Source organism: Pollicipes pollicipes, unplaced genomic scaffold, assembly GCF_011947565.3.
Source record: "Pollicipes pollicipes isolate AB1234 unplaced genomic scaffold, Ppol_2.1 Scaffold_4295;HRSCAF=5057_pilon_pilon_pilon, whole genome shotgun sequence".
Lineage (NCBI taxonomy): Eukaryota > Metazoa > Arthropoda > Thecostraca > Pollicipedomorpha > Pollicipedidae > Pollicipes > Pollicipes pollicipes.
In genome coordinates, this window is record NW_023596461.1 from 24,174,190 (window position 1) to 24,200,217 (window position 26,028).

Consider the following 26,028-nt stretch of genomic DNA (forward strand, 5'->3'; position numbering starts at 1 on the left):
CGTATTGGGACCCAACCCCAGGGCTGCTGCGGACAGTGTGACACCGGTCAGGAGAGGTACTCTGCGCTGGCACACCCGGTGCCCACCATGTCAAAGAGCACACATTACCGACCTGCTACCGTGCGGTTGGTACGTCAAAAAGCACTCATTACCGACCTGCTACCGTGCGGTTGGTACGTCAAAGAGCACACATTACCGGCTTGCCACCGTGCGGTTGGTACGTCAAAGAGCACATATTACCGACCTGCTACCGTGCGGTTGGTACGTCAAAGAGTACACATTACCGATCTGCTACCGTGCGGCTGGTATGTCAAAGGGCACACATTACCGGCCTGCCACCGTGCGGTTGCTATGGTATAGGGTGGAATGACCTGGGGTCATGGGCACGAGCCTCAGCGGGGCTGCCGTCAAACGTGTGCGGTCGCGTGACCGTGAGGGACGGTCCCTGGAAACAGCACGGATCGTCAGAGAGAGTTCGATGAGCCGGTGACCAACATGGTCGAGGTGAAGCTAGGGCTGGGGAGGAGTAAGGCTTCGATAAAACTGTCTCGAGGGCTGACGACAAACCAGTCCCCGGTGTCGAAGTCGACGGAGCGCAGCTGTTTGAGGACATGTCCGCGCATGAAGGGCAAGCTCGATGGTACGCGGCTGTTTGAGGACATGTCTGCGCATGAAGGGCAAGCTCGATGGTACGCGGCTGTTTGAGGACATGTCCGCGCATGAAGGGCAAGCTCGATGGTACGCAGCTGTCTGAGGACATGTCCGCGCATGAAGGGCAAGCTCGATGGTACGCGGCTGTTTGAGGACATGTCTGCGCATGAAGGGCAAGCTCGATGGTACGCGGCTGTTTGAGGACATGTCCGCGCATGAAGGGCAGGCTCGATGATACGCAGCTGTTCGAGGACATGTCCGCGCACGAAGCCGTCCAAACCGCATCGGCAGCCAAAACTGATGAAGACGGAGAAGAACAAGCGGCTGTAGTTCGCCGTAGCTCGCAAGAGCTGTACCATCGAGGACATGGGACGCGTCTGCTCCACTGGGGAGTCTATTTTCGCACTTTCCTCCCACCCAGTCGGCAGAAGGACGGCCGCTGGGTACACACTGGCTCTGAGGTGCCGGTCACCGGGACGGCGAGACAGACCTGAACATTCTGTTGTGGGGATGATGAGCTTCCACGGGCTGTCTGACCTGCACATCGCCCCCGAGGGCCCACTGTCTCAGCCGAGTGCCACGTGGAGGCGGTGCTGAAGGAGACGGTGACGGCTGCATCGCACCGGCGGAAGGAGCCAGCCCAGCCATGCAAGGTCGGACTGCTGCCGGATGCGTCGTAGGTCATCTTCCAGCAGGGCGGCACTCGTGTATCGCGGCACCACTTCTGCGTCGTGATGCCGAACTAACTTCCAGAGGTTCTGGACATGGGGATGTGGACTGGCAACAGCCCAGGTCTGTCACCGATTGAGAGCCTGTGGTCAACCGTGCTAGACAATCTTTGCAAGATGGTGTCAGCAACGTCTGAGGTCCTCGTCAGATAAGCGGGATGCCGGACCGTATGATAACATGATGTGCGGGATGCCGGATCGTGTGATAACCTGATGTGCGGATGCCAGATCGTATGATAACCTGACGTGCGGGATGCTGGATCGTGTGATAACCTGATGTGCGGGATGCCGGATCGTGTGAAGCCGTGCATGAAACAACGCGGTGGTTACATGAACGGGCGAACTGCGACCGTCGTGTTATTTCTCTTAAATCCCGTACGTTAAAAGCGGAAAGGGAAGATGTCGCCGCTGCAAACCCACCGGCACACCATGCATCTATCGCCACCATTTGTAGCATAGCAGGAATGATGAAGTCTTATTGACATTCTTGATATACATGAATACCGGTCGGCTACTGCCGTAGGTCAGCTCGGTAGCGTTGACTGGCGGTGCGACATCAGGGATGTGGTGAGTGCCCGGCTGTCTGCCGTGGGTCAGCTCGGTGGGGCTGACTGGCGGCCCGACGTCAGGGGTGTGGTGAGTCCCGGGCTACCTGTCGTAGGTCAGCTAGGCGGAGCTGACTGGCGGCCTGACGTGGGTCGCCCGGCCCGCCAGCACGAGGGTCTACGAGCTGGACGCTGTAAATTGCTCTGTTGCTTGTTTTTTTTACTCCAGCTCTGTTAGAGATCAAGAGGTGATGCTGCTACTCCCCTTGCCTCGTTTGCGCAGGAAGAAAGCTGTGGAGTGGCATATGGTAAATCGTCGTTAAATTATGTGGTATCCCCCCGCTCCCCATCGCGTTGTCACTAACGTTCCCCAGTTTTGAACTCTGGACTCCCTTGGATAACTTAAAACGTACAAACTCCGACACGCGGGGCCCCCTCCCCTCCAGTTCGGCGGGTAGGTGACACGTGTCGTCTGTGATCGCAGGGGTGCCGGTATGGACAGCTGGATGTCGGGTCTTCCGGCCGAGGTACGGGACCGGCCGCTCAGCCAACTGGCCATCCCTGGCTCGCACAACAGCCTGAGCTACAGCCTACGCGCGGCCGACTGTCCGCCAGAGCCGGCGCCTGACCTGGGTGGGGCGCTGGCGGGCCTCTGCCGCTGCGCGCCTCGACTGGCACGCCCGCTGCTCGCCCGCTGGGCCGTCACCCAGCAGCTGGACGTGGCGCAGCAGCTGGAGGCCGGCGTGCGTTACCTGGACGTGCGCGGCGCGCTGCACTGCGGCGCGCTGCACGTGGTGCACGGCCTGCACGGGCCGCCGCTGGCGCCGCTGCTTGCCGACGTGCGCCGCTTTGCGGACGCACACCGCGGCGAGTTGATCATAGTCGACCTGCAACACGTGTACGGCCTGGACGGCGCCAGCTTCGCCGAGCTCAGTGACCTGCTGCGCGACATGTTCGGCAACGCGCTGGTGCCGCGCGACCAGCCGGACCTGACGCTGAGCGCGTGCGCCGCCCGTGAGTGGCGCGTGCTGGCTGTGTGCCGAGCCGGCGGGCAGTGGGCGGCCGCGGCGCCGCCGCCGCACCTCTGGGACGAGACAGCGCTCTGGTCGCCGTGGCCCGACACGCAGAGCGGTCGCCGGCTGTTCCCGCTGCTGGAGCGGCAGATGACGCGACGCGCCACCCTGCCGCCCGGCCGGCTGCACGTGCATCAGTGCGTGTTCACGCCGCAGCGCAGCTACCTAGCGCTGCGGCCGGTCGGCTCGCTGCGCCGCCTGGCGGCTGACTGCAATGCGCAGACTGCCGGCTGGCTGCGCGAGCAGAGCGTGCGGCGCGGCCTCAACATCGTCATGACCGACTTCGTGGGCGTCGGCGAACTCGACCTGGTCAAGCAGGTTGTGCAGAAAAACTATGAGGCATGACTGGCGAAGCACAGCGCTGCCAGACGACGTTCGAAGGACATGTCTTCCGAGTACTTAGCGACTTGTTAACAGGTGTATCGCGCCATCTGACCAATGCTCATGGCTGAGGACCCCGTATTTATGAAGGAGTTCCGCCTCCCCCTCGCTCCCCAATCCTTCTAATTATAACCTCGGAGCTGGATTGTGGGCGTTATGTCGAAAGCAGTGACCTAAAGCCGAAATGTCATCCCCCACTTATTTTGAAGGTACACACCTCTGGCATTGTGTCGATGTGGTGAGCGCTTGTCATACTACGGTTACGGCTGTGTTTTACCTCGATATCTTGTTTATTTGTTAAAGTATTTATTACAGAAGCTTTACAGGTGTTTGCTCAATGCCTGACCGTTGATGTCACCTTGCTGACGCTAGGTAACACCTCATGCAATGAGTTTTACTACTGGTTTTTGAAATGAGCTTTTGAACCTGCCGCAGCATGCCTATACTATACAATATTCTGTGAAGACGCGCCTTTTGTTTTCGCCTGTCAAATGCAAACTCGAGCAGCCAACGGCCATTTTCCAAAATGTGTAACTCGTAAGTCATCCAGTTCGCAGGTAGGTTGTTTTAAAATTCAAACTGAGGCGCGCGGCGTGTTGATCCAGCTCCAGTTACTTTTTTGCTGCGTTTTATGACTACGATATATTTGCGATCAAGTTTTTTGGTCCGTGCGTGCGCTCTGAACATGTGCGTCTGAAAAATCAACGGCGGGCGACCTTTCAGATATGCCGATTTCATCGCAGAGGCGCACACTCGATTCGATCAGTGAGATCCGGCACACATGGACGGACGCCCGAGCGTCGGCATCGGCATTCCGCCTATCTTCAAACACGTTAGCCATGTAGAGGAATCATCGATCTCTCGGCAATTCAATAAGATCCCCGGTGCCTCTTTGTTTTCCAGACAGGCTTGCGTTTGATTTGGCGCATTTCTGAGATGCTCTGAATGGATTATCCGGAGATGCGTTCTTGCATTTCTTTGGAACGTGATCTTATAGTCTGCCACCGTATCCCAATGGTCCAGAGCGCCTGCCTCCCATCCCACCTGTTGATGGGTCGGTGAGCTCGAAGAGCTTCGTTATTCACTATTTCCCCATGGTTGAGGTGGCCTGCGGCCGGTGGCAGCGATTGCCTAAGATCAGATGGGCCCAGAGGGTTGGGTGAACGTCCCGAGCATCGCGGTACGTAACGCTGCGGCAAATCAACCTCGGCCACAAAATCCTACCTTTGAACTGTAATTCAGTGATCAGTTGGTGGTGTCTGGGCGGTGGCACAGACGGGGAGGAGGGGGGGGGGGGGACACGGGGGCGCGTGCCCCCTCCCCCTTCCTTGGACTCCGAGGAGCTCCTCGGGCCCCTCGTAATCCACAACTAAGAATCCATTAGAGGGACCGAAAGTCCGACCAGACGTATTCAGGGCCCCAGCCCGAATGGCCGTGCACTCCAATACCAGCTGGGGGACATTTATCTGTAGCGCTGATCAAGCCCCTGAGTCGATAAGGGCCTATATCTCAGTCAGATACCACCAGTAACTTGCAGTCGGCTTCGTGGCGGCATGGGCCTGAGAGCCCACTTCCCAATCAGATACAAACCTGGGGCCAGTGATTAACACTGTTCGGGGCCCCTGTATCTGGCAGGGTTCCACAGGGCCTCACAGAGGATCCTGTGCTAGCAAGGGGCCCAAAGGCCCGAACGACTGACTGTAGGTCACATAAGGAATCGCGGCCTGTAGGGCCGTGACCTGTAGTATCAGAGATCCTTTTGCACCATTTCAGGACCCCCTGAGACAATGCGGGTGTCTAAGTCGGTCAGAAACTACAAACACCGAACGATTGGCTCCCCGTCATCTTGAACGCTGGGGGCCATCTCCCAAGCAGGAACGAGGCCGTGGCCCACGATTCGCAATCTTCGGGGTCCTTCATACAATGAGAGGCTCCTGTGCTGGTCAGGGGAGCGGTGTTTGAGGGGCCCGATGAGGGGTCGAAGGGTCTCTCCGAGACTTAACAAGCGCCCGGGTGGCCGGCTAGATACCCTTCGCTCAGGTGGGAGGTGAATTTGCCCCCCCCCCCCCCCCACCTGAGATCTCTGGAACTAAGAAAGCTAAAGACACCAAATTTACAGGGTGTGTTAACCTGTACGTGAACTCACTTAGGTCAAAGTTTCAGGTTCCTAGGTCATGACCTTCAGGTCAAAAAAGGTCAAACAATGTCCAGTTCCAGGTTGGTCTCTAAAGTGACCCCTGAACCTAGATAACCATTTCTAAGCAAAAGATCACATGCTCATGTAAGGTCAGTGACCTTTTCTACCTTTTGAAGGTCAAGGTGATCAAAATCATACAGGATTGCTTTGAGTTTTGCATTTGACTAAGCGACAAAGATTATGCTAGGCAGTATGTTCCTCAAACAAAATGTTGACCTGGGTCATTTTAGGTCAATGACCTATTATGACGTTCAAGAGGTTCGTGTAAGATGTATAATGCGGTTCATGCTACCATAAATTCGAAAGGAGCACCAGAAACCATCCCATACAACAAGCCCCGGAGTAACAAAACCGGTTGGTTTTGACCTTGGCGTGACCTTCATACCTGACCTTAGGTCAATGTAATTTGCTCATTCAACTGTTGTGTTGTCTGAAGAAGCATTTCAGAGATGTACGGTTTCGTCTAACACTCCGTTGTTGGATCAGACTGAATGATTCCCTAGAAATTGCCTTCGCTAAAACCATGGCCTGACTTTGACCAGTCATAGGTCAGCGACCTTATAAGTTATATCTAAATTGTTGATACCAAACGATCTGCTATTCAATTGTCTACAGCTATGCAGAATGTAGTGCGGCTACGCCGCGCCGTTCGGAAACCATTCTAGAAAAACCTTCGGGGGGGGGGGGTCAATTTGACTCCCACCCCCACCCGAGCGCGTATGATCAAGGAACCGATTGGAAGCTGACGAGTCTGAAGGGCTGGCAATAGGTCACATTAAGGACCCCCGCCCATATGGTCGTGGTCAGTCAGAGTTATTTAGAAGAGTAGAGCAGAGTATGTCAGTTAGGGGCCTTTTCCACTGATTGGGGACCCTTGAAACAGGGTGTTCCTCTATTACGGCCAGAGATCATCAACAGCGTACAGCTGTCCTTGTGTCGGTCTGAGCTCTGGGGGCCCATTTCCTAAGCAGGGACGACGCCGGGCCCGCGATTTACATTGGTCGGGCCCCTGCACAATGCGGGGGGGGGGGTCCTGTATCGTTCAGGGGCCCACAACGCCCAACAAGGTATTTTGTGTCAACTAGGGCCCTGTAGTCGGTCGAGGCAGGTTCGCTCAAAGGGACGGGGACCGGACCCCGAATGCCAGAGGGCTCCTTGCGTTGGTCGGGGCTATCTGACATGGGAAGGAAACGTGAGAGCGTATGGTGATTGCTCACGTTGAGGCGATGGAAGTGTCTTGTGCGAGTCAGGGTCCCAAGCACCGAATGGTGGGCCCTCCAACTCAATTCCAGCATGGGCCAGTTAAGGCGAACTGGAGTCTACGTGCCAATTATTGGACCACCTGCTGCGATCAGGGATGCCATTGAGTCAATATGCGTCCTGTACTGTACCGGGGTCAACTGCGCGGGTTAGAAGGCCTCCCGCGTCATGGATGGGGGTCTGGGATCAATGTGATCTGACGTTGCCCTCTAAGGCCCTCTCGATCAACCCGGGGATCTCGCCCTGTGCCGCCAGAATGGCAGCCGGAAAATATCCCGCGGTGGGGCGGAGTAACCCTTAAGCCCTTTAGCGCTGGCTATGTATGTCATACATTCGTTTAATGCATGATTCTTTCAGTTTATTGACTACAAAGTTCAGGCAAAATTGATCTCGCGGTAGCTGCCAGTCATAGTTTCCAATCCATTTCATCATTCCAGTCATAGAAGGATGAAATGAAACATGTAAAATAAAAATGTGCCCTCATTAGCAAATATGCCATATTCAACGACTTTTTGGTGAAAGACCTTTTGCAATCAGGGGGCCCTTTGTCAACCCCATGTACCCCCCCCCCCCCCGCCGCTTGCAAATCCTCTGGCTGCGCGCCTGCGTATGGCACTAACGCGACACCAAGTCTGCAGTAGAAAGAACGTCGCGTAAATGTAAAGGCTGCTTGAGTCTTTGCTTATAAGAAGTGAGGGTATGCATTTTTACAGCGTAAGTTTTGTCGTGAGGCACGCATGTTGTACGATCCTTTTGCAGTAAAGATTGCGGTGCGCACTGAATAAGTTATGCAGTAAAGGTAATGGCGGATATATCTTTTTGAAGCATACATTTTGCCGCGTTGCACTCATTTTGTGTATGCGTCTCTGCATTAAAGTCATTTCGCCTAGAACTGGCGTTGGCACTCCTGCTGGTGCATGCCGCTGTGCCGATCGTGACACGAGTGACGATGGTGCGGCGTCACCGCGGGATGCCGCTGCCCGAGCTTCGCGATCGCTTTAGTCAGGCGCAGAGCTGAAGATGGAAGTCAAACATTTGAAAGTCGCGTCCATGCAGACCCCCCCCCTCGCTTATGATCTTCTCATGGAGGTGTCCCCACATGTGTCATTGTCTCCCTGCTGTTGTTACACGGAATCTACTTGAACAAAAATTCAATGTTCTTCTCTCCAATCTCACCAAGCCCCGCCCGTCTCATGTCGTCGTTAAGCCTGTAGTATATATCGCATTTCTTTGGGCTTTGGACATGTTTGCTGGCCCCATGTGGACTTATAAGGCGAGGACCGAACCACAAAATATCAATGTGTTTACACTGCGACAATTCCTGCGTTGGCCGAGCATCAGCCGCGCCAGTTTAGTTCTCGGCTACAGTGAGACAAGTTTAAAAATCGCCAGGTGCGCTAAAAGTTTAAGGTTTCATCCACATATTTACAATTGGTTCTTTACCACTGAGAATGAATGAAGCCGATAGTTGGCGGGGTTAGCATGAGCTGACCTGGCCGCAGGGTCGTACGTGCCCATACCAGACTGAACCCTTGTTAGACTGGCTCCAATTAAGAAGCAGGAAAAATTGAGATGAAAGGATATTTGAATGTGATGCTAGCGGTATCCCTCGATTCAAAAATATCAACTCTCAGTATCACGATTCGTATAAATACGGCAGTACTTATAGCCTTATTCCCCGCAGAATAACAAGGAAAATGAAGAGACCCATCAGTCTCTCCGCTCTCTCTACAGAATACTCTATTTCTCCATTCTCTTGGTTATCCTGCGAGGCCAGTAATACTATTCTATTTATGTGTATAATCTTCTTTGCAAACGTACTTAGCAACTTAATCACGATTCCGTACGATATCACGCAACCCTTCCCAGAACTTATCCGGTACCCGGCCGGATGGCACACTATCCGAGGCGTCCTTAGTACCAAAAAATGCATGCCTTTCCGCGACCAGAATGCCTCTCCGTTACTTTAAGGTGCAGAATGTTCAGGTGAATTAGATCCGTCGCAGCCCATGACAACGGACCTACGATGCAGACAAAGGAACGCGAAATACTGGCTCTGACGCGCCTGTCAATGACTGGCTCATCGATCACGCTGCAGGTGACCGGCCGCGGCACGAGCCTATGGCATTAACTTCTGAACAAAGCCATGCCGTAATCAGACTACAATATGCACTGATTAGCATCCATTTTGCCGGAAGATTGATGTTAGGTAGGTGCTACCAATTGGTTCCATTCCAATGTGAATATTTAAATTGAGGGAGGCGTTGTGGTCCGTAGCGCTCGCGCGTGGAAAATAAACCGGAAATCACACATCACGGGACATCGCGCGCTGCATCGCCTCGAGCATTGCGCGAAATGGCCGTCGCGCTACATCAGACTGGTATTGATTTCCGCGTGCCTGGTTACCAAAGACACAGCATGGAAGGACATTAGGGCGCGGACGCGGCGGTGGGTGAGAGCCGCGAGTGACGCCCGGCGCTGAACACTTCGCCAGTGCCCGGCCCTCAAGCGGCTGACTGCCGACAACATCCCGCCATGCGGTGTCGTCTGCTGCCGCTGTTGCTGTGGGTCGCCCTGCTGGCGATGGCCGTCGGCCGCCGGCTGCCGCTGCTGGCCGCCGGCAGCCACCAGCGGGAGGAGGTCGCCGCGGTGGCCGCCGGCAGCGCCGCCCACTGCGGCCTCTACTGCCAGCTGGAGTCGGCCTGCACCGCAGTCCAGTTCGACCTGAACGGTTGCCGCCTGCTGGGCTGCGACCCCGGCTGGAGCGGCGACTGCGGCAACTGCTACGCCTTCATCAACGACGAGCTGAGGTGGACGAAGGCGAAGGAGGCATGCGAGACACTCCACACCGGCTCCCAGCTGGCCTCCATCCTCTCCGCGGAGGAGAACCAGTTTGTCCGCGCCATGGTCCAGGCCCATAACGACTCGACGCGGTTTGTTAACATCGGTCTGCACTACGAGCCGACATGGAGGGCGTACGAGTTCCGCTGGCTCGACGGCAGCCCACTCAACTTCACCAACTGGCTAGAAAACCGGCCTGACGGCAATCTGACCAGAGTTCTGTTCGGCAAAATGGCAATCAGCAATGGCGGTTGGCTTGACACCAGGTCGTATCAGCGCCAGTCCGTCTGCAAGTACATCCCTTAGACGGCGTGTCTCGTGAGACGTTTTCTTCGCCTCAGCGCTCGCCTTACCGGGGCGAATCGCCGAGGGGTCGTGCATGTGCACACATCACGCACTAACTGCACCGTGCACAAGGCGGGCGAGGGAAGGGTGCCGCACGGCTGACGAGTTAGCCTTTCGGACCGGGATTAGCACGACGCGTCACAAACGGTTCACTGGAACTGCGGCGGTGCGAATGGAATTTCCAGTCAACCTGGGACGCCGTGGCAGGCGGGCTGTGCCAGACCAGTCAGCACCACATTCGGCTAGGACATGCGCCACCAAACGGATGATTCGTATTACAAATGTGTAGTGTCGTACTCGAAAATGGCACACGATGCGCGTGGAAATGATGTCTCACAATACATCACTCCAGAGGTTCGCTGCGATATTAGCGCAGAATGATGATGTGCGGCCTGGTTCAGCTGGTTCGCAATGTGTGTCGCATAAGGGTGGGATGGGGCAGCCCGCAGCCGCGAGCACAATTCGCGTTGAAAGAGTGGGACCGATAGCACCATGCTCCCATCCGCCGCTGCTTTTTCTGGAATCGACTGCGCTTTCCCTTTTTTGTGAATCGTTGACGCCTGAATTACATCTTAATAAACCGTCAGCCTTTCTGCCGGTTGTGTTAAAAAAACGTCACATTCTTTCTGCTTTTTCAGGATTGAGTTTAATGATCTGCGTACCAAAATTGCTCTGGATCGCCTACTACTGAATATGGCGCCAGAGATGAGTTTTGGCAGAGCTCGGGTACTGGGATACCTCGTTCTAATCGTGGAATGGAGAGGGTGACGCGGTACAGGACACCGAAAAACTCGAAATGCCGTCTCTTAAACGTTGCCAAAAACCAAGGTGGGCAGTCCTCCAAAAGAAAGCATATTATAAAACAAGAGCGCAAGGTGAAGAATAGCCTTACCGTCACCACGTTTGCCTCGATGTGTTCATATACGAGCACTGTGTTCGGTGAGCGGGACAGCCATGTGTGCTGTATATCGTGCATATATTATCCAAGTACAGTGGGGAAACATCGCCGATGGCCGAAGTTATACAGGAGCCCACGTAACTGCTTGCTGCCTCCGAGCACTTTTAGGTTCAAACCTCACAATGTCTTTATAAGCATCACAACATGACCCTTCAAGCCTGTTGCTCACCTAACTAGCCCCGTATGACGTCCACGTGGCAACAGGGGCGTCCTCTGCATTGCCACATCAGGGATCCCAATATTGTGAAACGTTGACCATTGGACGATGCCCGATACAATGTGAGCCAAGTGACAAGCCAGGCAACGGAGAGGCCACGCCCATCAGACGGTCGGACAGTAGCGAGTCGCGATGCTGCTCCGGTCGCGGTGCTGCTCCGGTCGCGGTGCTGCTCCGGTCGCGGTGCTGCTCCGATCGCGGTGCTGTTCCGGTCGCGTTGCTGCTCCGATCGCGGTGCTGCTCCGATCGCGTTGCTGCTCCGGTCGCGGTGCTGCTCCGATCGCGCTGCTGCTCCGGTCGCGGTGCTGCCCTGATTGCGGTGCTGCTCCGGTCGCGGTGCTGCTCCCATCGCGGTGCTGCTCCGGTCGCGGTGCTGCTCCGGTCGCGGTGCTGCTCCAGTCGCAGTGCTGCTCCCATCGCGGTGCTGCACCGGTCGCGGTGCTGCTCCCATCGCGGCGCTGCTCCAGTCGCGGTGCTGCTCCGGTCGCGGTGCTGCTTCGGTAGCAGTGCTGCTCCCGTCGCAGTGCTGCTCCGGTCACGGCGCTGCTCCGCCAGCTGGCTCGTTGGTTGGCGACACACTCGGCTCGCACTCCACAGCGCCGGGCGGGACCGGTCACGGCCTCAGTGGCGCCACACCAACCGGCCGTGCTCGCCAAGTCTGACGGCGCCACTGGCCACCAGCTCGACGGCCTCCGGGTAGGCGGCGTGCTCGGCCACCTTGACGCGCTCCTCCAGCTGAGCTTCGGTGTCGGCCGGCAGCACGGGCACGGCCCGCTGCACCAGCAGGGCACCCGCGTCCACCTCCTCCTGCCGGGGCGGAGGCGGCGGGGTTACGGTCGAGTACGGTCACCAGCGCTCTCCGCCGGCGGACCACCACCGGCGCACATATAAGGTACCACAGAACACCTATGTACCAGCCAGTGGATGTTTGTGTAGCTTGGCGAGCGCCGCTTCAAGGCGCTTGCGTTCCTCTCATCCCGCCCCGTGCAAGGGCGCGGCCGCGGGGCCCACGAGAGGAGGCAGTAACCAGAAAAGTGGGGAGAGCCGCCGGCGCGGGGACGGATGCGCCGGCGGGACGTACTGTGTGGAGTGCCTGGGACGCGTGTCAACCACAGAAGTGACTTTGGACGTACCGCGTGTACCAGTGAGCCCGAGGCGGGGCACGGAACAGCAGAACTTACACACACACGGCGGGATGCCGGCAGACCACGGAGGCGGCCCCACACCACGTCAGCACAGTGGCCCTCGATCGCAAAAACGAGGGCAAATCGAAGTAGTTTCCAAACTCAGTTTCAGCTTCGGATTTCCCTCAAACCGTAAGAGGGTAAGATAGCCGATTTGGGAGTCGACTTATTCGTGAAGGCAGGTGTTGAGCCATGGCCGACGCACAATAATGATATCGGAATTTATCTAATGTTGGCTCCCGCTCACTTTGACCTACGGGTATGCCAGGGATACCGCGCCGCGATGCTAATGCACCCATGCATGGGTACACTAACCATGGCCACCATGTTAGTGTACACAAACCATGTTTATTGGGTACACTAACATGATAAGTGTACCCGACAAATCCATGGGTACACTAACCATGGCTTCGTTACACCTGGCCCTACGAGGCTCCGGTGTAGCAAAGCCCCCCCCCCCCCCCATAGGGCCAGGCATGTGCTCAGTGTCATCTGATTCCATGGTGATTCCCCATACGACCCAATTTGTCAGCACTCCTCCAGGTAACGAGAAGCCGTTATCCCCAGTGACCTCCGTGAACACTCCTTCCCGCCTCCCCCCCCCCCCCCCGCCTCCCCCCATACGACCGATCAATGAAGATAGGACGAAGATGGTGGGGCTAGCATGGAATCACCATGGCGTCGAGCACCAGTTTACATGAGGCTCATGTAAACTTGGAAGCCGCACATCATTGGAAGCCACACATCGAACCAATATGCGGGAAAAATATCAAAAAGCTTGGGAAAAAGCACGCAATTAAAGCCAGGAGAAAACCCTGTGGCGTTTAACAAAGCAATGCATTTCAATTACGGTTCTGCTGGGCGCATCTTTTAACGAAGTCTCATCTACACATTGGCGAATCTCTCACCTACACATTTGCACTCATCTACACGTGGCCGCGAATGGCGAATTGCTTGCCAAAGTCTTGATTTATAATACCCTTGACCTGGTAAGTTTCAGTCATCGCTGAGGTTTTCTGACGCCTTCGGATTCTGAGGTTATCCTCGCATAACATCGCCTGCCCTCACCCGGTGCTGGCAGGAAGAGCGGCACCGCGATGAATCGAACCCCATACCTCTGACTTTTCACACACACAGCTAAATCACCGCATTACCGTTACCTCTTGGTACAGTCCTAATTCGCAACGTATAGATTCCTAGCGCATGCGTGTGTTTGGCGTGTACGTGATGCAATGAACTGGATACACGCATGCTACATCTCCTGCACATTTGAATGAAGTGTACATATCGAAATATTTCACTACCGAACCCGGAACACTAGTTCAGCCCCAGCGGTCACCACGATACGGCGCTCGGACGCAGTGGGCACCCCAGCCGGAGTCGGCTGACTCCAGCTGGCACCAGTCGTCGGTCACCACGACCCCAAGGGGCTGGGACGCCGCTGGCCGACTGCGGCCGCCAGCTCGGACAAAGCGCCCACCCCATCCCCCACCTTATTTCTGGCGTCTGGACAATTCAACGTGCCGCCGGGCCATGCACCGGAACCGGTGTCCTTGTCAACGGACAAGCATATGACAGGCAAACAAGCACCATGTCCCACATGCGGTCAGAAGCACGCCACGCCCGCCCAGATAATGGCGTGGCTGCCAGCGAGCATCCGAACGGTCACAGCCGTCATGTGCTGTGTGACGCAGTGAGTGTGGTCCGCCACTGGCGCGCCAGCCGGGCAGCTAGCGGACATCACAACGGTCACAGCCGTGCCGTGTTGTACGACACAGTGAGTGTGCTCCACCGCTGGCGCGCCAGCCGGACAGCTATCGAACATGACAAAGGTCACAGCCGTGCCGTGCTGTACGACACAGTGAGTGTGCTCCACCGCTGGCGCGCCAGCCGGGCAGCTATCGAACATGACAAAGGTCACAGCCGTGCTGTGCTGTACGACGCAGTGAGTGTGCTCAGCCGCTAGCGCCAGCCGGGCGGCCAGCGACACCGCACAGCCTGCCTGGGCCACCGACCTCGACGAAGTGGACGGAGCAGCCGGACAGGCGGACGCCGGCCTCCAGCACCTGGCGGTGCACGTGCAGGCCCGGGAACGCCGGCAGCAGTGACGGGTGGATGTTGAGCAGCCGGCCGCGCCACAGCTGCACAAAACTGGCGCACAGAGAGACGCACCAGTCAGATGAGGCTGCACACTGGGCCCAATGGAGGTCGTGTGGTACGGCAGCCAGCGGCTGCTGCGGGCTGGGCAGGCCGATACGTAACCACACACCGGCCGGAGGCTGCTAGACTGAAACCGGCAAGCAGAGACGCGGCAGCCAGTGACGCTTCCTGCAGGCCGGACCTGCTGCCCGCAGACGTGCGGCAGCTCCAGCTTATCGGTCTCACAATAAGATAAAAACAATTCCCAATTTCTGACACAAAAGGTCTAAATATGACGACACACAACCCTGAAGAGTGATGGACAATAACGTCAAGAACTTACTGCTGACCATTTCAAGAATGTGCGCTGCCATTTTAAGTTCGGTGCTAACACGAAAGATTGCTTGCCTTTATACCCATTAGCCCGCATCATCACGTATACTCCATATGGTACATAAATTGGCTCATATGTCAAGAAGGAAAGGCGAGGGCTACAAACAAATGCAGCCAGAGATCGCCAGCTCCACCAGGGGTAAAAACTATTCCCAATTCCTGATATAAAATATATAAATATGACGACGCGCAGAAAATGCCGTCTTCCGAAAATATATCGCGGGCGTTGACCGGGTACGAAATACCATACGTCACGAGGTCCGATACCGCGCACATTGCACATCACGCCAACCTCACAAAAGTCTAACACATCTCATTTCATTTCTGCAATCTTTCAAGCTTTGCGGTTCACCTGTGTTTTTACCTGTGCCAAGCGTCTGAAAGATGATCGTTCTGCACGGTTCAGTTCCATGAACCCCATTTTGAGGCGAAGGATGGCGTGGCAATGGCCACGAACTAGCATTATTCAGTGAATTTGCTCTCGGTAAATGGGTTCAGCTCTTCGGGCGGCTACAGTTCTTCACTGAGTTCTAATGATCACGTTTTATAAAATTTTGCAAATTATCCATGATAACTCAATGGTGGTGCGAAAGCAGCATCCATTCACAGAACTGCTGAGACAAGAGAAGTTCAGATTGAACTACCTAACTTTTCACACTGGAATGACACACTTACGCGGCATTTGAGTCCACAAGTTGAAGGAGAAGGGCGTGGACGTGGATTGAACGACCATGGAATCCAAGAATACTGCGGCGACTCACCTACCCTGCTGATTCATTCTCATCAAATGCTTCCTGAGCGTCTTACTTTACCGTAAATGTGGGGCAGTGTCAACACCGTAATCGGCGCGATAGAGTGCCACCCACGATCTGTTTCTGCGTTGGTATCTTCCAGGAAAATTGCCTTTGGGGAAAGGATTAATCCCACATCTTTAGCATTTGCCCCTTTGCACATGGATGTGGGCCATTTTGCATTCGACCATGAGAAGATCTCTACTTCCATTTTCGAAGAAACTCATCGAGGTGCAACTTTGTCACGGTTTCACGGTGCCAAAATATTCTGGTGAGCGCAAACCATGGCAGCGTGGATGTCCTCTATCGGTGCATTTTGTCTTCGACCGCGCTGAACTTATTCTTAATATGCCAGCTAGCCTATAATCTTTTGTCTGATTACTAGTCTATGAGTTTGCTTCAACGACGTAAAACAACATTTGGCCACGCCGCAGACACAGACGGCTACCGTTCAGAATTCTACGTCCACATCACTCAGCATGGGTATTGCGACATATCCTGTAGAGAGGCGAGTAAGTCGCCGCCGGTCGCCGCCATGCGCTTCCAATTCAGCAAATGCGTATGGGTCGTCCTGAGCTGGGTTAGCAAAAAGCGAAGTAAATTCATTTGACGATAATTCGGGCTGAATTACGGCACGTGAAACGCATGCCCGCACGGGGTCCGCAGTTCACGTCTGCAGCATGGCAGGGACATTGATTTGACGACCTCTAAATGGGCCCCTGAATCCCCGGCCGAAGCGCTCCGCTGACTGCACATTAGGCAGTGAGCATTGGACTTCGGAAGAATGGCGACGCCGCCACGAGACATACTGGAGGTGGCCCAATTCGTCATCACAAATGGCGTCCGACCGGTTGCAATTAGTGTCCAATATGAGCCGGTGAGAAGTCATTCCAGACCAGCACATGGGCCATTTAATTTGAGCGACAGGTCAATGTCCGTCCTGATGGCTCGGTAGGTTAGAGCGCCTGTCTTTTGTTTCACCATGTGTGGCGGGTTCTGTCCGACTCGCTTTAGGTGCTCGCTGTTTGCCCGACTGGGAATGTATGTGACCGGTAAGGTCAGGTGACGTCAGAGGCCAGGACAAGCCCTGCCGGGCATTGCGGCACGTTGGGCTTTCTTCGCTACATTCCACTGCTCAACCAGAATTTTGTGGTCGGATGGTGGTGTCTGGACCAGCGCATAAAACACTACTTAGTGCGGACAATGTTCCCAGAAATCCATCCAATCAATCAAAAGGTTCCGACCAAATCTGCGAAAAGAAAATCGACGGCATGGGGCGAGCGCAACACAACTTATATTCCGCACAGCTAAGAACTTACAAGCAGACGGTTGCTCGCTGGTCTATAAACAGCGACGATTTTACCCGCAGCCATCCGACTTGGGGCTCTGTCCATAGTGTAACACGGTGTCATCTTATACAGCTGGAATTGTGCTTAGGCGTGGTCAGATAGCACCGATATGACGTACCGACGGAGTTGTGCGCAACGGAAATCTACGAAAGTGCCAAACAACCGCACGATTCGCGCCTGCTTGTCACAGGAGTTCTGATCTTTCAAAACGCGTGAACGCCAGCGCTGAAATGGCACACAGTCATTGCGCCGGCCGTTTTGGGACCAGGACAGGACAGGACAGGACAGGACAACAGGGCATGTAATGTCAGGGGTGACTAACATGGATCCCACGTGACAGTGGAATAAAAACAGATATTTCATGTGATAAAGTATCATTCAACAACCAGCTGACTTTACCAGAATATCGCACCATCGCAATACTCTGTTGCCAGCAGATTGCGGCCAGCGCGTCCGTCATCCGAGGTGAGGGGCGACAGGCGGCCGGACCGAGCGGCAGCAGCGCCGAGCCCGCGGCTGACGGCGCCGGCGGCCCACCCAGCTCTCACCGGGCCGAGAGGATGCGCATGAAGCCGGCGCAGCACACCAGCTGCACGCCGCGCGCCTCCAGCGCCGCGTGCATGGCCAGGTCGAACTGCTCCCGGCCGGCGAACGCCGTGTGTCGGATCACCTGCGGCCGGCACCGGTCACAGGTCACCGCGAGACGTCGCCAGGATCGATCAGGTCATCAGAACAGCGCTAGGTACCGGTCACAGCCCTTCAGGTCATCAAAGCAGCGTCAGGGTCACAGATCACCGCGAGACGCAGGTCAGAGCTGGTCAGGTCATCGGAGCAGTGCCAGGTCACAGGTCAGGTCACAGATCACGCGAAGTCGGAGCGGGGTCAGACTCACAGCGGCGCAAGCCACACGCCCGCATCGCGTCCTGGAATACGAGAGAGGCGGCTTCCCTGCCAGCTGCTCAGCAAGGCTGCTCGCCCACCTGGCACGGCACTCCGGCGGCGCGGGCCCGCTCCAGTCCCTTGACGCCGTCCTTGTTGGAGATGACCAACGCGAGCTCGGCCGAGCTGTCGACCCGCCCGGCGTAGTCAATCAGCGCCTGGGAAGCGGACGCAGATCGTTCACACCCGCACATGCACCCGCAGCCTGCACCGCCAACAGACAACCGACAACGTATTCGCTAACGCTACTTGCAGGCCCCTTGCCAGCTGTCAGCGGATGTTTCCATGCCAAGCGTCGGGAAAAACAGTGCCCAGGATCTGTGACTATCAGCCGACACTGGTCAACCAGCCGGCGAGGACACTCGCTCAAGCTGACGCCCGCGCCTTCAACTGCTACGTAAACATTTCTTACAATCAGTTTGCTTAACAAACGTGCAAGCTCGGCAATCTCGCATCTCTACCCTCCGAATGCTTCCCATCGCCATTAACACCGACCGCACGCTTGCCCGGCCGTCTGACCGCCTGTGTGGAGCGCCGCCCGTCGGCAAGGCGACGGGCACCGCCCGGCCAGCGGGTCCGGGACAAGAGGCCGCTGCTCGGTCGGCGGGTCCGGGACAGGACGCCGCTGCTCGGTCAGCGGTTGCGGGGCAGGAGCCTGCCGCCCAGCCAGCGGACCTTGGGGAAAGAGGCCGCATCCTGGCCGGCGGGCCCGGGGCAGGAGGCCGCCGCCTGGACAGCGCGCCCGGGGCAGGAGGCCACCTCACCTGCAGGTTGGTGCCGGAGCCGGAGATGAGCACGCCGACACGGCAGCGGGCCCGCACGGGCCGGGCCACCACGCCGGCCGCTGTCAGGCCGGCCATCACGGCACTAAGCTGGGTCTGCAGGCCGTCCAGCAGCACCTGAGGCGCCGCGGTGTCCCCGGCGCCGTCTGCACCGAACACAGAGGGCGGGGTCACACGCCACGTCCCAGGCCGTTCGGTCACCGCTCAGCGGGACCGAGACGCTGCAAGGCGATCAGAAACGACACCAGCTACGGTGCTAAGCGGGTGGGACGCGGACAATCGCGTGGCGCTCATGCCTCAAGTGCGCAAGTGCGCTCAAGTTTTTATTAATATATATATATATATATATCTATATATATATATATATATGCATACATATGTATACATATGCATACATAGTATACATATGCACGTATGTATGTATACTAAATCACGACCAATCGCCAAACGCACACACAGACCGTGTTCCTTGCTGCACTCAAGACTGCTTGTTCACCTCCTTTGGCGCGCCACCAGCCCACCCGACGGCCGGCCGGCGCCGAGCTGACGCACCGTGCTGCCCGTTCCTCCCCTCCAGCCGTCCCCACGGACCGCGCCGGGTGTCCGGCCTGCTCCAGCAGCTGCAGCGCCTCCTCACGGCCGGCTCGGCCGGCACCACCCAGCACCATGCCCAAAGCACAAGGTTGAAGTGTTCAGGGCGGCTACAGCTCCTCGGCGCTGATGCCGCCTGACGCACAGACGGCACAGCAGTCACGAGCGGCGTCAGACGCGCACCGGGCCGTATGCAGCTCACGAACGACGGAGGTTCGATGCTGAGCGCGGTCACCCCGGGTTGGTTATTGAGGACCAAGGTTCGTCTGCTTAGCGGCTTCCACCTTGCAACAGCTGTCGAAGACAGACGTAAGGACTGTCGACAGACGTGAGGACTGTCGAAGACAGCCGTAAGGACTGTCCGACGGCGGGCGCAGGTCAGACATGCCGGCCGAGGCCGGCCGCGCCAGCGCGGGCCGTGACCCAGCGGCGGCACTCACCGACGAGTGCGAGCCAGGCGGCAGCGGCGGCGCCGGGGCGAGTCGGGGCGCAGCCAGGTGGCCGCGTCCAGCCGGGGCCGCCAGCTGGGCGGGCAGACAGCGCGCCACGTTCCCGGGCAGGCCGCCACCGGTGACGTGCGCGGCGCCGGTCACCAGCCCGGGCCGGGCCAGCAGAGCCAGCAGCGGCGCCGTGTAGATTGGCGGTGGGGCGTCAGCAGCGCCTCCCCTGCGGCGGGCGGACAGCGGCCGGCAGTCAGCCATGGCGCGCCGGGCGCCCGGCAGACCGCACAAGCCGCCTGGCGAGGCAGCGCGAGGACAGCGCCGCACCACTACCCACAGACTGAACGCAACAGGAACGTGGTACAGCAACATAATTTTGACAGCACAGGGAATCACGACCGCAGCAGCCAGGGGAGAGTGGACCGGTCCGGACCGCGCGAGCGGGCTCGGTCTCCGTACCCAGGCTGGCGGCGGGACGGCATGAAGGTCGCCGTGTCGCGCTCGTAGCTGAGTCCGGCGGCGGCCACCACGCGCGCACCAGGCTGAAGCCGTTGCTGTGCAGGCCGGAGGCGGGTGTAGCGCCAGCAGGGAGTCCCCGGGCCGCATGAGGTCGGGCCGCGGCAGGCAGTGCGCCCGCGCCACCACGCCGACCGCGAAGCCGGCCAGGTTCGTACGCCCCCTCCGAGTAGACGCACCGCATCTCGGCCGTCTCGCCGCCTGTCGGCAGGTCACGCGTGCACCTCGAACGCCACGCTCAGCGGCTGGTGCCGACCGCCACACACGGAGCCTGGGCGTGACGCAGACAGACGCTGGCGGGAGCCCCCCCCCCCGCTCTCTATACGAACCGCGAGACGTGACCGCTCGGCTAGTACAGGCAGATGAGTGACGTGACGCTCGGCTGATACAGGTGGACTGAAACGTGACGCTCGACTGGTGTAGGGCGGACTGCGGCCGTGACGCTACGGTCAGTATACGCGGACGTGACGGAAACCAAGCGCCCGTGATTTGTATTACGCCGTTTACGTTTCCTCTGCCAATCGTGCCCGGCTCAGCATTGGTACACGGATGTTATCCCTCTACGTAAGGTAATTTGCATTAGTGTGCTCTTCGTATGGACTTGGTGAGAAAACTGTTGCCATGCTGTGGCAACCAAGAAATGTAGAATTCCTAGCAGGACCAATCGGTTCCATATACCTGGGACAGCGTTAACGGAAAAAGCAGATGCTTTTTACGCTAAGCAACGCATACAGCGTTCCAGCCTACGTGGTTAAATGTGATAAATGGGGTTTCCGCACCATAAAGCACTTTACAAGGGACCGCAAAAATCTAGTGAGCATATACCAACGGAAAAACCAACAGAAACCACCGTGTTCCTTCGAGGGCCTGGCTTCACGTTTTTGCCTCCAAGGTAATGTTAGTCAGGCTCTTCCACAGTAGTCAGCAATCCGCAGCGTCAGAGCTGTCTCACCGTCATATGCCAGCAGGCAAGCAGCGTCACAGAGCTGTCCCATCGCCCTATGCCCAGCAGACAGTAGCGTCACACGGCTGTCCCAGCATCCCACAACACAGCAGCATCAGCGTCGCAGAGCTGTCCACCATCATATACCCAGCAGAACAGCAGCGTCACAGGGCTGTCCCATCGTACACCCATACCCAGCAGGTCGCAGCCAGCCAGTCGGCAGCCGTCCAGCACGGCCTGGAGACCAGCTGGTCGAGCGGCGCACTCTCCAGCCGGCCGGCGGCCAGGTAGTCGAGGAAGAGCAGCGGACGGCCGCCCTGGCACAGCAAGTCGTTGACGCACATGGCGACCAGGTCACGACCGAGGCGGCCGGCCGGCCGCACGCCTGCGCCACCTGCCGACACGCGCGGCGCCACGGTCTCAGACGAGAGCGACAACCGACGCGGCCCGTCGCCGCACACAGCCGGCTCGGACCGGCCGGTCAGGGACGCGGCGCGCGCGGCGGCCGCCTCCCGCCGCCGACCGACCTTCAGTTTGGTGCCGACGCCGTCGGTGCCGGCCACGAGCAGCGGGTCGCGCACGTCCGCCGCGCCGGCCGCCAGGTCGTACACGCCGCCGAAGCCGCCCAGGCCGCCGCGCACGGCCACGCTGGCCGGCCGCTGCCGGAGCAGGGCGCTGATGCGCGAGACGAACGCGTCCCCCGCGCCGATGTCCACGCCCGCCGACTTGTAGGTTAGCCGGCCGGCACACAGAATCTCACTGGCGAGCACACAGGGTCGAGGCCACGGATCACAGGCGAGCCTGGTGGTGATGAGGTGGGCGGTGTCGCACCGCGGAGACGCCACGCTTGATTCGGGTGCGGGCTAAAGAGTGCTACCAGCCGTTTCCCGTTTACCACCGCGGGAGGATCGACAAATAGTACCACCCATGAGCAAAATACCAGATGGGACGCAAAACGTACCAAACACTGCTACACTGTCATGGAGGACCGACCGCTAGCCGCAACCGTTGCCCCGAGAAAGGAACGACGGGCGACCAAACAGACTGCGAGTCTTATCTCAGTGGAGTTGGATCACCTATGGCGCGTGTCGGGAGCAGTCTCGCCCCACGCCAGGGGGTCGTCCGACCTCTCACCGCGCCAGAGCTCGGGCCGCGATGTCCTGGCGGTACTGCTTGCCCTGGAACTGGACGCGGTCGGCCGCCGCCAGCGCCGCCTCGCGGGCGGCCGCCACACTGCTGCGCACTGCCACTACGTTCAGCACGCGGCCGCCAGATGTCAGCAGCGCGCCGCGCGTCGTCCCGCCGCGTGCCGGCGTGGAAGAGCAGGCAGTCGGCGGCGGCGGCCTCTCCAGGCCTGGCAACAGCGGCGGACCGGTCACAGCGGAGCGAGAGCCGCGCTGAGGACTGGCACCGAGGGGGCGCTCACAGCGCGGCAGCGGGAGCCGTGGCGGAGCCCACTAGCAGCTCCTCTCCACACATCGAGGCGTGGCTCGCAATGTGAGCTAACATCTGCTGATTCTAAGCACGCTGAGCTAGGTGTGTCGTCTCGTTATCCCTCTCCGGGCCGGCGCCCCACCTGTATGCCTCTCCGGGCGTCGCCCCACCTCTATCCCTCTCCGGGCCGGGGCCCCACCTCTATCCCTTTCCGGGCCGGCGCCCCACCTATTATCCCCCTTCGGTCGGCCCCCACCTGTCCTCTCCGGGTCGGCTCCCCACCGTATCCCTCTCCGGATCCCCCCCCCCCCACCTGTATCCTCTCCGGCGCCCCCACCTGTATCCCTCTCCGGGTCGGCCCCCACCTGCATCCTTCTCCGGTCGGCCCCCACCTGTCCCTCTCCGGGTCGCCCCCCCCCCCCCACTGTATCCCTCTCCGGTCGCCCCCCCCCCCCCCCCCCACCTGTATCCCGATCCCGACCGGCGCCCCACCTGTATCCCTCTCCGGATCGGCTCCCCACCTGTATCCCTCTCCCGGCCGGCGCCCCACCTTGTGATCTGGCAGCGGTGGGTAGGCGCCGGGGTAGCCGTCGCTCACCAGCACCACATCGACGGCGTGCACGTCAGAGCGCCAGGTCAGCTCTGACGGCTCCAGGACGGCCCTCCACACACGCCTGGATGAGGACAGCGCACGGCCAGGGGCGTCAAGACAGGCTCAGAAGACCGGTCAGGTGGTGTCGAGGCGGAAGACCATCCCTAACAGCTCGGAGACAATCAAGGTCGGAACACACATTCACAGATTGGGGCTGGCTATGAAAACCCAACCCAGGTCAGTCTGACGGACTACGCACACATGATCTAACATTCCCAGGCAGGTTGAGCCAAGTTTCCAGATGGGCGCAAAAAACAAGCTGACGCAGCCCTGACAAAGGCTAAATCTACGGCCAGAGGCTCCGCATACGGCTCGGAGAGGGTGCACGCCACTTGCGCAACACTCCACGTGCAGTGACGTTCTCAAATGAACAAGCCAAGTACTGCTGACCAATAAACACACAACCGATTGCGTACAGTAAGTGGTGCACACGCGTCACTTATGAAAACAGCGTTCACTGCCCTCCCTTTGGCGCCGAAACTTCCACAGACACGCATAAGCCTTCCAGGCACACATCTGACGGTGGCAAGCTCAAATGGTGAGCGTAGTTCAACAGACGTATTGCAGCGTGTTTGAAATGCAACGCTCTACACAATACTGATCAGAAAACAAACATGACGTAGAGGCCGTCGCACGCAAAACTGTATTTCTCTAAATGTTAAACAAATGTTAGACGACCCACTTGGAATCGGCATTTTCAATGTCGGACGACGCAGGGACCCACACATGTTGCGTCGCAGCGGGCGCGTCTTCCACGGCACGCGACCTGTTTCTCATGTAGGGCATCTCGAGGCGTGGGAAACTACGTCAGTGAACTGGACGGGGGGGGGGGGGGGGCGAAGGATACAATATGTCAAGGTGCGGTGCACCAGGATTTGTCAGTCACGAACGCAACCGACCGTAGGCCGATGACAGCGGCCGTGTTAAAGGTCAGGAGACGTCAAAAGCACAGGACGGGCTGCGCCGATGGTTGCGGTACGTTAAGCCTTCGTCGCAAAATGATATCCCTGACGCGGAATTTCCTGATTGGATCGCGGGATCAGACCTCACGCAACAAGTACTGCTTAGCAAGAGCGCTGATCCCAGAAACTCATCAGATCAAAAGGTTCGAGCTGATCTAACAAACACACGCGATGGTACTAGCCCAGCTCCAAGTGACCAAGAATGCAATTAAGAGTTTTGCACTTTCGAGCCAATGCCGTGCAAGCGTCGGGGATGGGTCGAAAGAGAGGCACGTAAGCAGAAGTTAACGGTGTGTCGGCGGTGTGTCGACAGAGAGGCGCGTCAGGAGAGTGCGCAGTGTCGGCGGGTGGGCCGCCGTACCGTCAGCACGGCGAACAGGTCGGTCTGCAGGAGCGGCAGCACGGCCTGCGCCTCGGGGTCGCCCAGCCGGCAGTTGTACTCGAGCACCCGCGGGCCGTCAGCGGTGACCATCAGGCCGGCGTACAGCACACCTGGCCGCCGCCGGCGCCCGCCGTGTCAGGCCCGCGCGCTGGCACGGCCGCGGCCGCCGCCGGTGCACACACAAACACACAACACACCCGGCAGCGGCGACTGCTGTGGTCTGACAGCGACTGTCACGGGATCAGAGCGCTACAGCCACCTCCTGTGCGGACAGACACGACGGTCACGCAAGCCACGGAAGAGAGCAAACTGTTAGAAATCAAGCAGAGAAAATATGAAAATCTTAACCGATCAGAATAACGTATAGAAAGCAGACCCGTTACTAAAAATTCGCCGTCATGCAGCACACGGAAGAGCCAAGCGACACGAGTCCTTTGCCCCACGCCACCAAACCAAACCCACCTTCCAGCCGCAAGTGAGCATGCCGCACACAAATTGCGCCACACAAGGCAAGACGCGGCGGCCGCTCTGGCGCTGCCGGGCGGCCGACTCACCGACGTAGGAGACGCCGCCGGCGCGCCAGTGGTCGACCAGCGGCTGGAAGCAGCGGCCGGCAAGCGCCGCCAGCTGCGTGTCCGAGAGCGGGCCGGGCGCCGGCGCCGCGGCCCCCATGCCGCCCGTGTTGGGCCCGCGGTCGCCGGCGCGCAGCCGCTTGTGGTCCTGCGCCGGCGGCATCAGCGCCACCCGCTGGCCGTCCGTGAACGCCATCAGCTGCGGCGGCGCGGCACACGTGAGCTGGCGTCCGGCCGCCGGCCCGCCACCGAAACACGGCCGCCACACGCGCCTACCGACTGGCGGAGGTGTGAGAGGACCGAACGCGTTGGGTAGGGCTCACATGGAGCAGTGGGAAGGACAGTGGGCCAAAGACGCTGAGCCGTCAAAGTGGAGGACAATGTCAGAACTGCGAGGTAGAGACAGGTCGGAAGTCTCGACCGATCTTCATCCCGCTTGGGAAAAGGGAGCTTACGGACTGCGAAAGACACATTATTTTCCCCCCTAAAATTTTTCACCCACAAAAGCCCGCCAAGTCTGAGCCATCACTCCGCCAAAAGCCCGCGGGTTTTTGCAGGTCAGAAACTGGCGGGTTGACAGGGTTGACAGGCTGAACAGTTGCGAACCGACTCGGGACACACGAAAACAAGATCTTGTGTTGCAGCGAGAGGCGTTGCATCCATACAACGTTATAACTAGCCGAACAAGCCGAACGCCCAGTGAGTTCGCTGTGCGTGCGGCACCGGCAAACGTGCCCTCGCAATTCCGCCTGGGGCGTTTTTC

The 26,028-nt window shown here is 58.3% G+C and overlaps 2 protein-coding genes across 2 annotated transcripts; one reads left to right on the top strand and one right to left on the bottom strand.

The window, feature by feature from the left end:
* Positions 1-8,813: 8,813 nt before the first annotated feature.
* Positions 8,814-9,982, top strand: LOC119097322 (snaclec coagulation factor IX/factor X-binding protein subunit A-like). The gene is made up of 2 exons (XM_037220370.1): positions 8,814-8,821; positions 9,460-9,982. The coding sequence occupies exons 1-2, from the start codon at positions 8,814-8,816 to the stop codon at positions 9,980-9,982; spliced, it is 531 nt and encodes a 176-aa protein (XP_037076265.1).
* A 1,636-nt stretch (positions 9,983-11,618) lies between these two features.
* On the bottom strand, positions 11,619-25,461 carry LOC119097323 (trifunctional purine biosynthetic protein adenosine-3-like). Its single transcript, XM_037220371.1, is given in 16 exon segments — positions 11,619-12,003; positions 14,396-14,531; positions 17,601-17,722; positions 18,033-18,149; positions 18,756-18,890; positions 20,343-20,378; positions 20,381-20,470; positions 20,472-20,521; positions 21,458-21,500; positions 21,503-21,648; positions 21,787-22,022; positions 22,398-22,477; positions 23,248-23,355; positions 23,357-23,371; positions 24,673-24,803; positions 25,341-25,461. Coding segments are annotated over 16 exon segments (1,752 nt in total). The 3' UTR covers positions 11,619-11,817.
* Between the last annotated feature and the right edge of the window lie 567 nt (positions 25,462-26,028).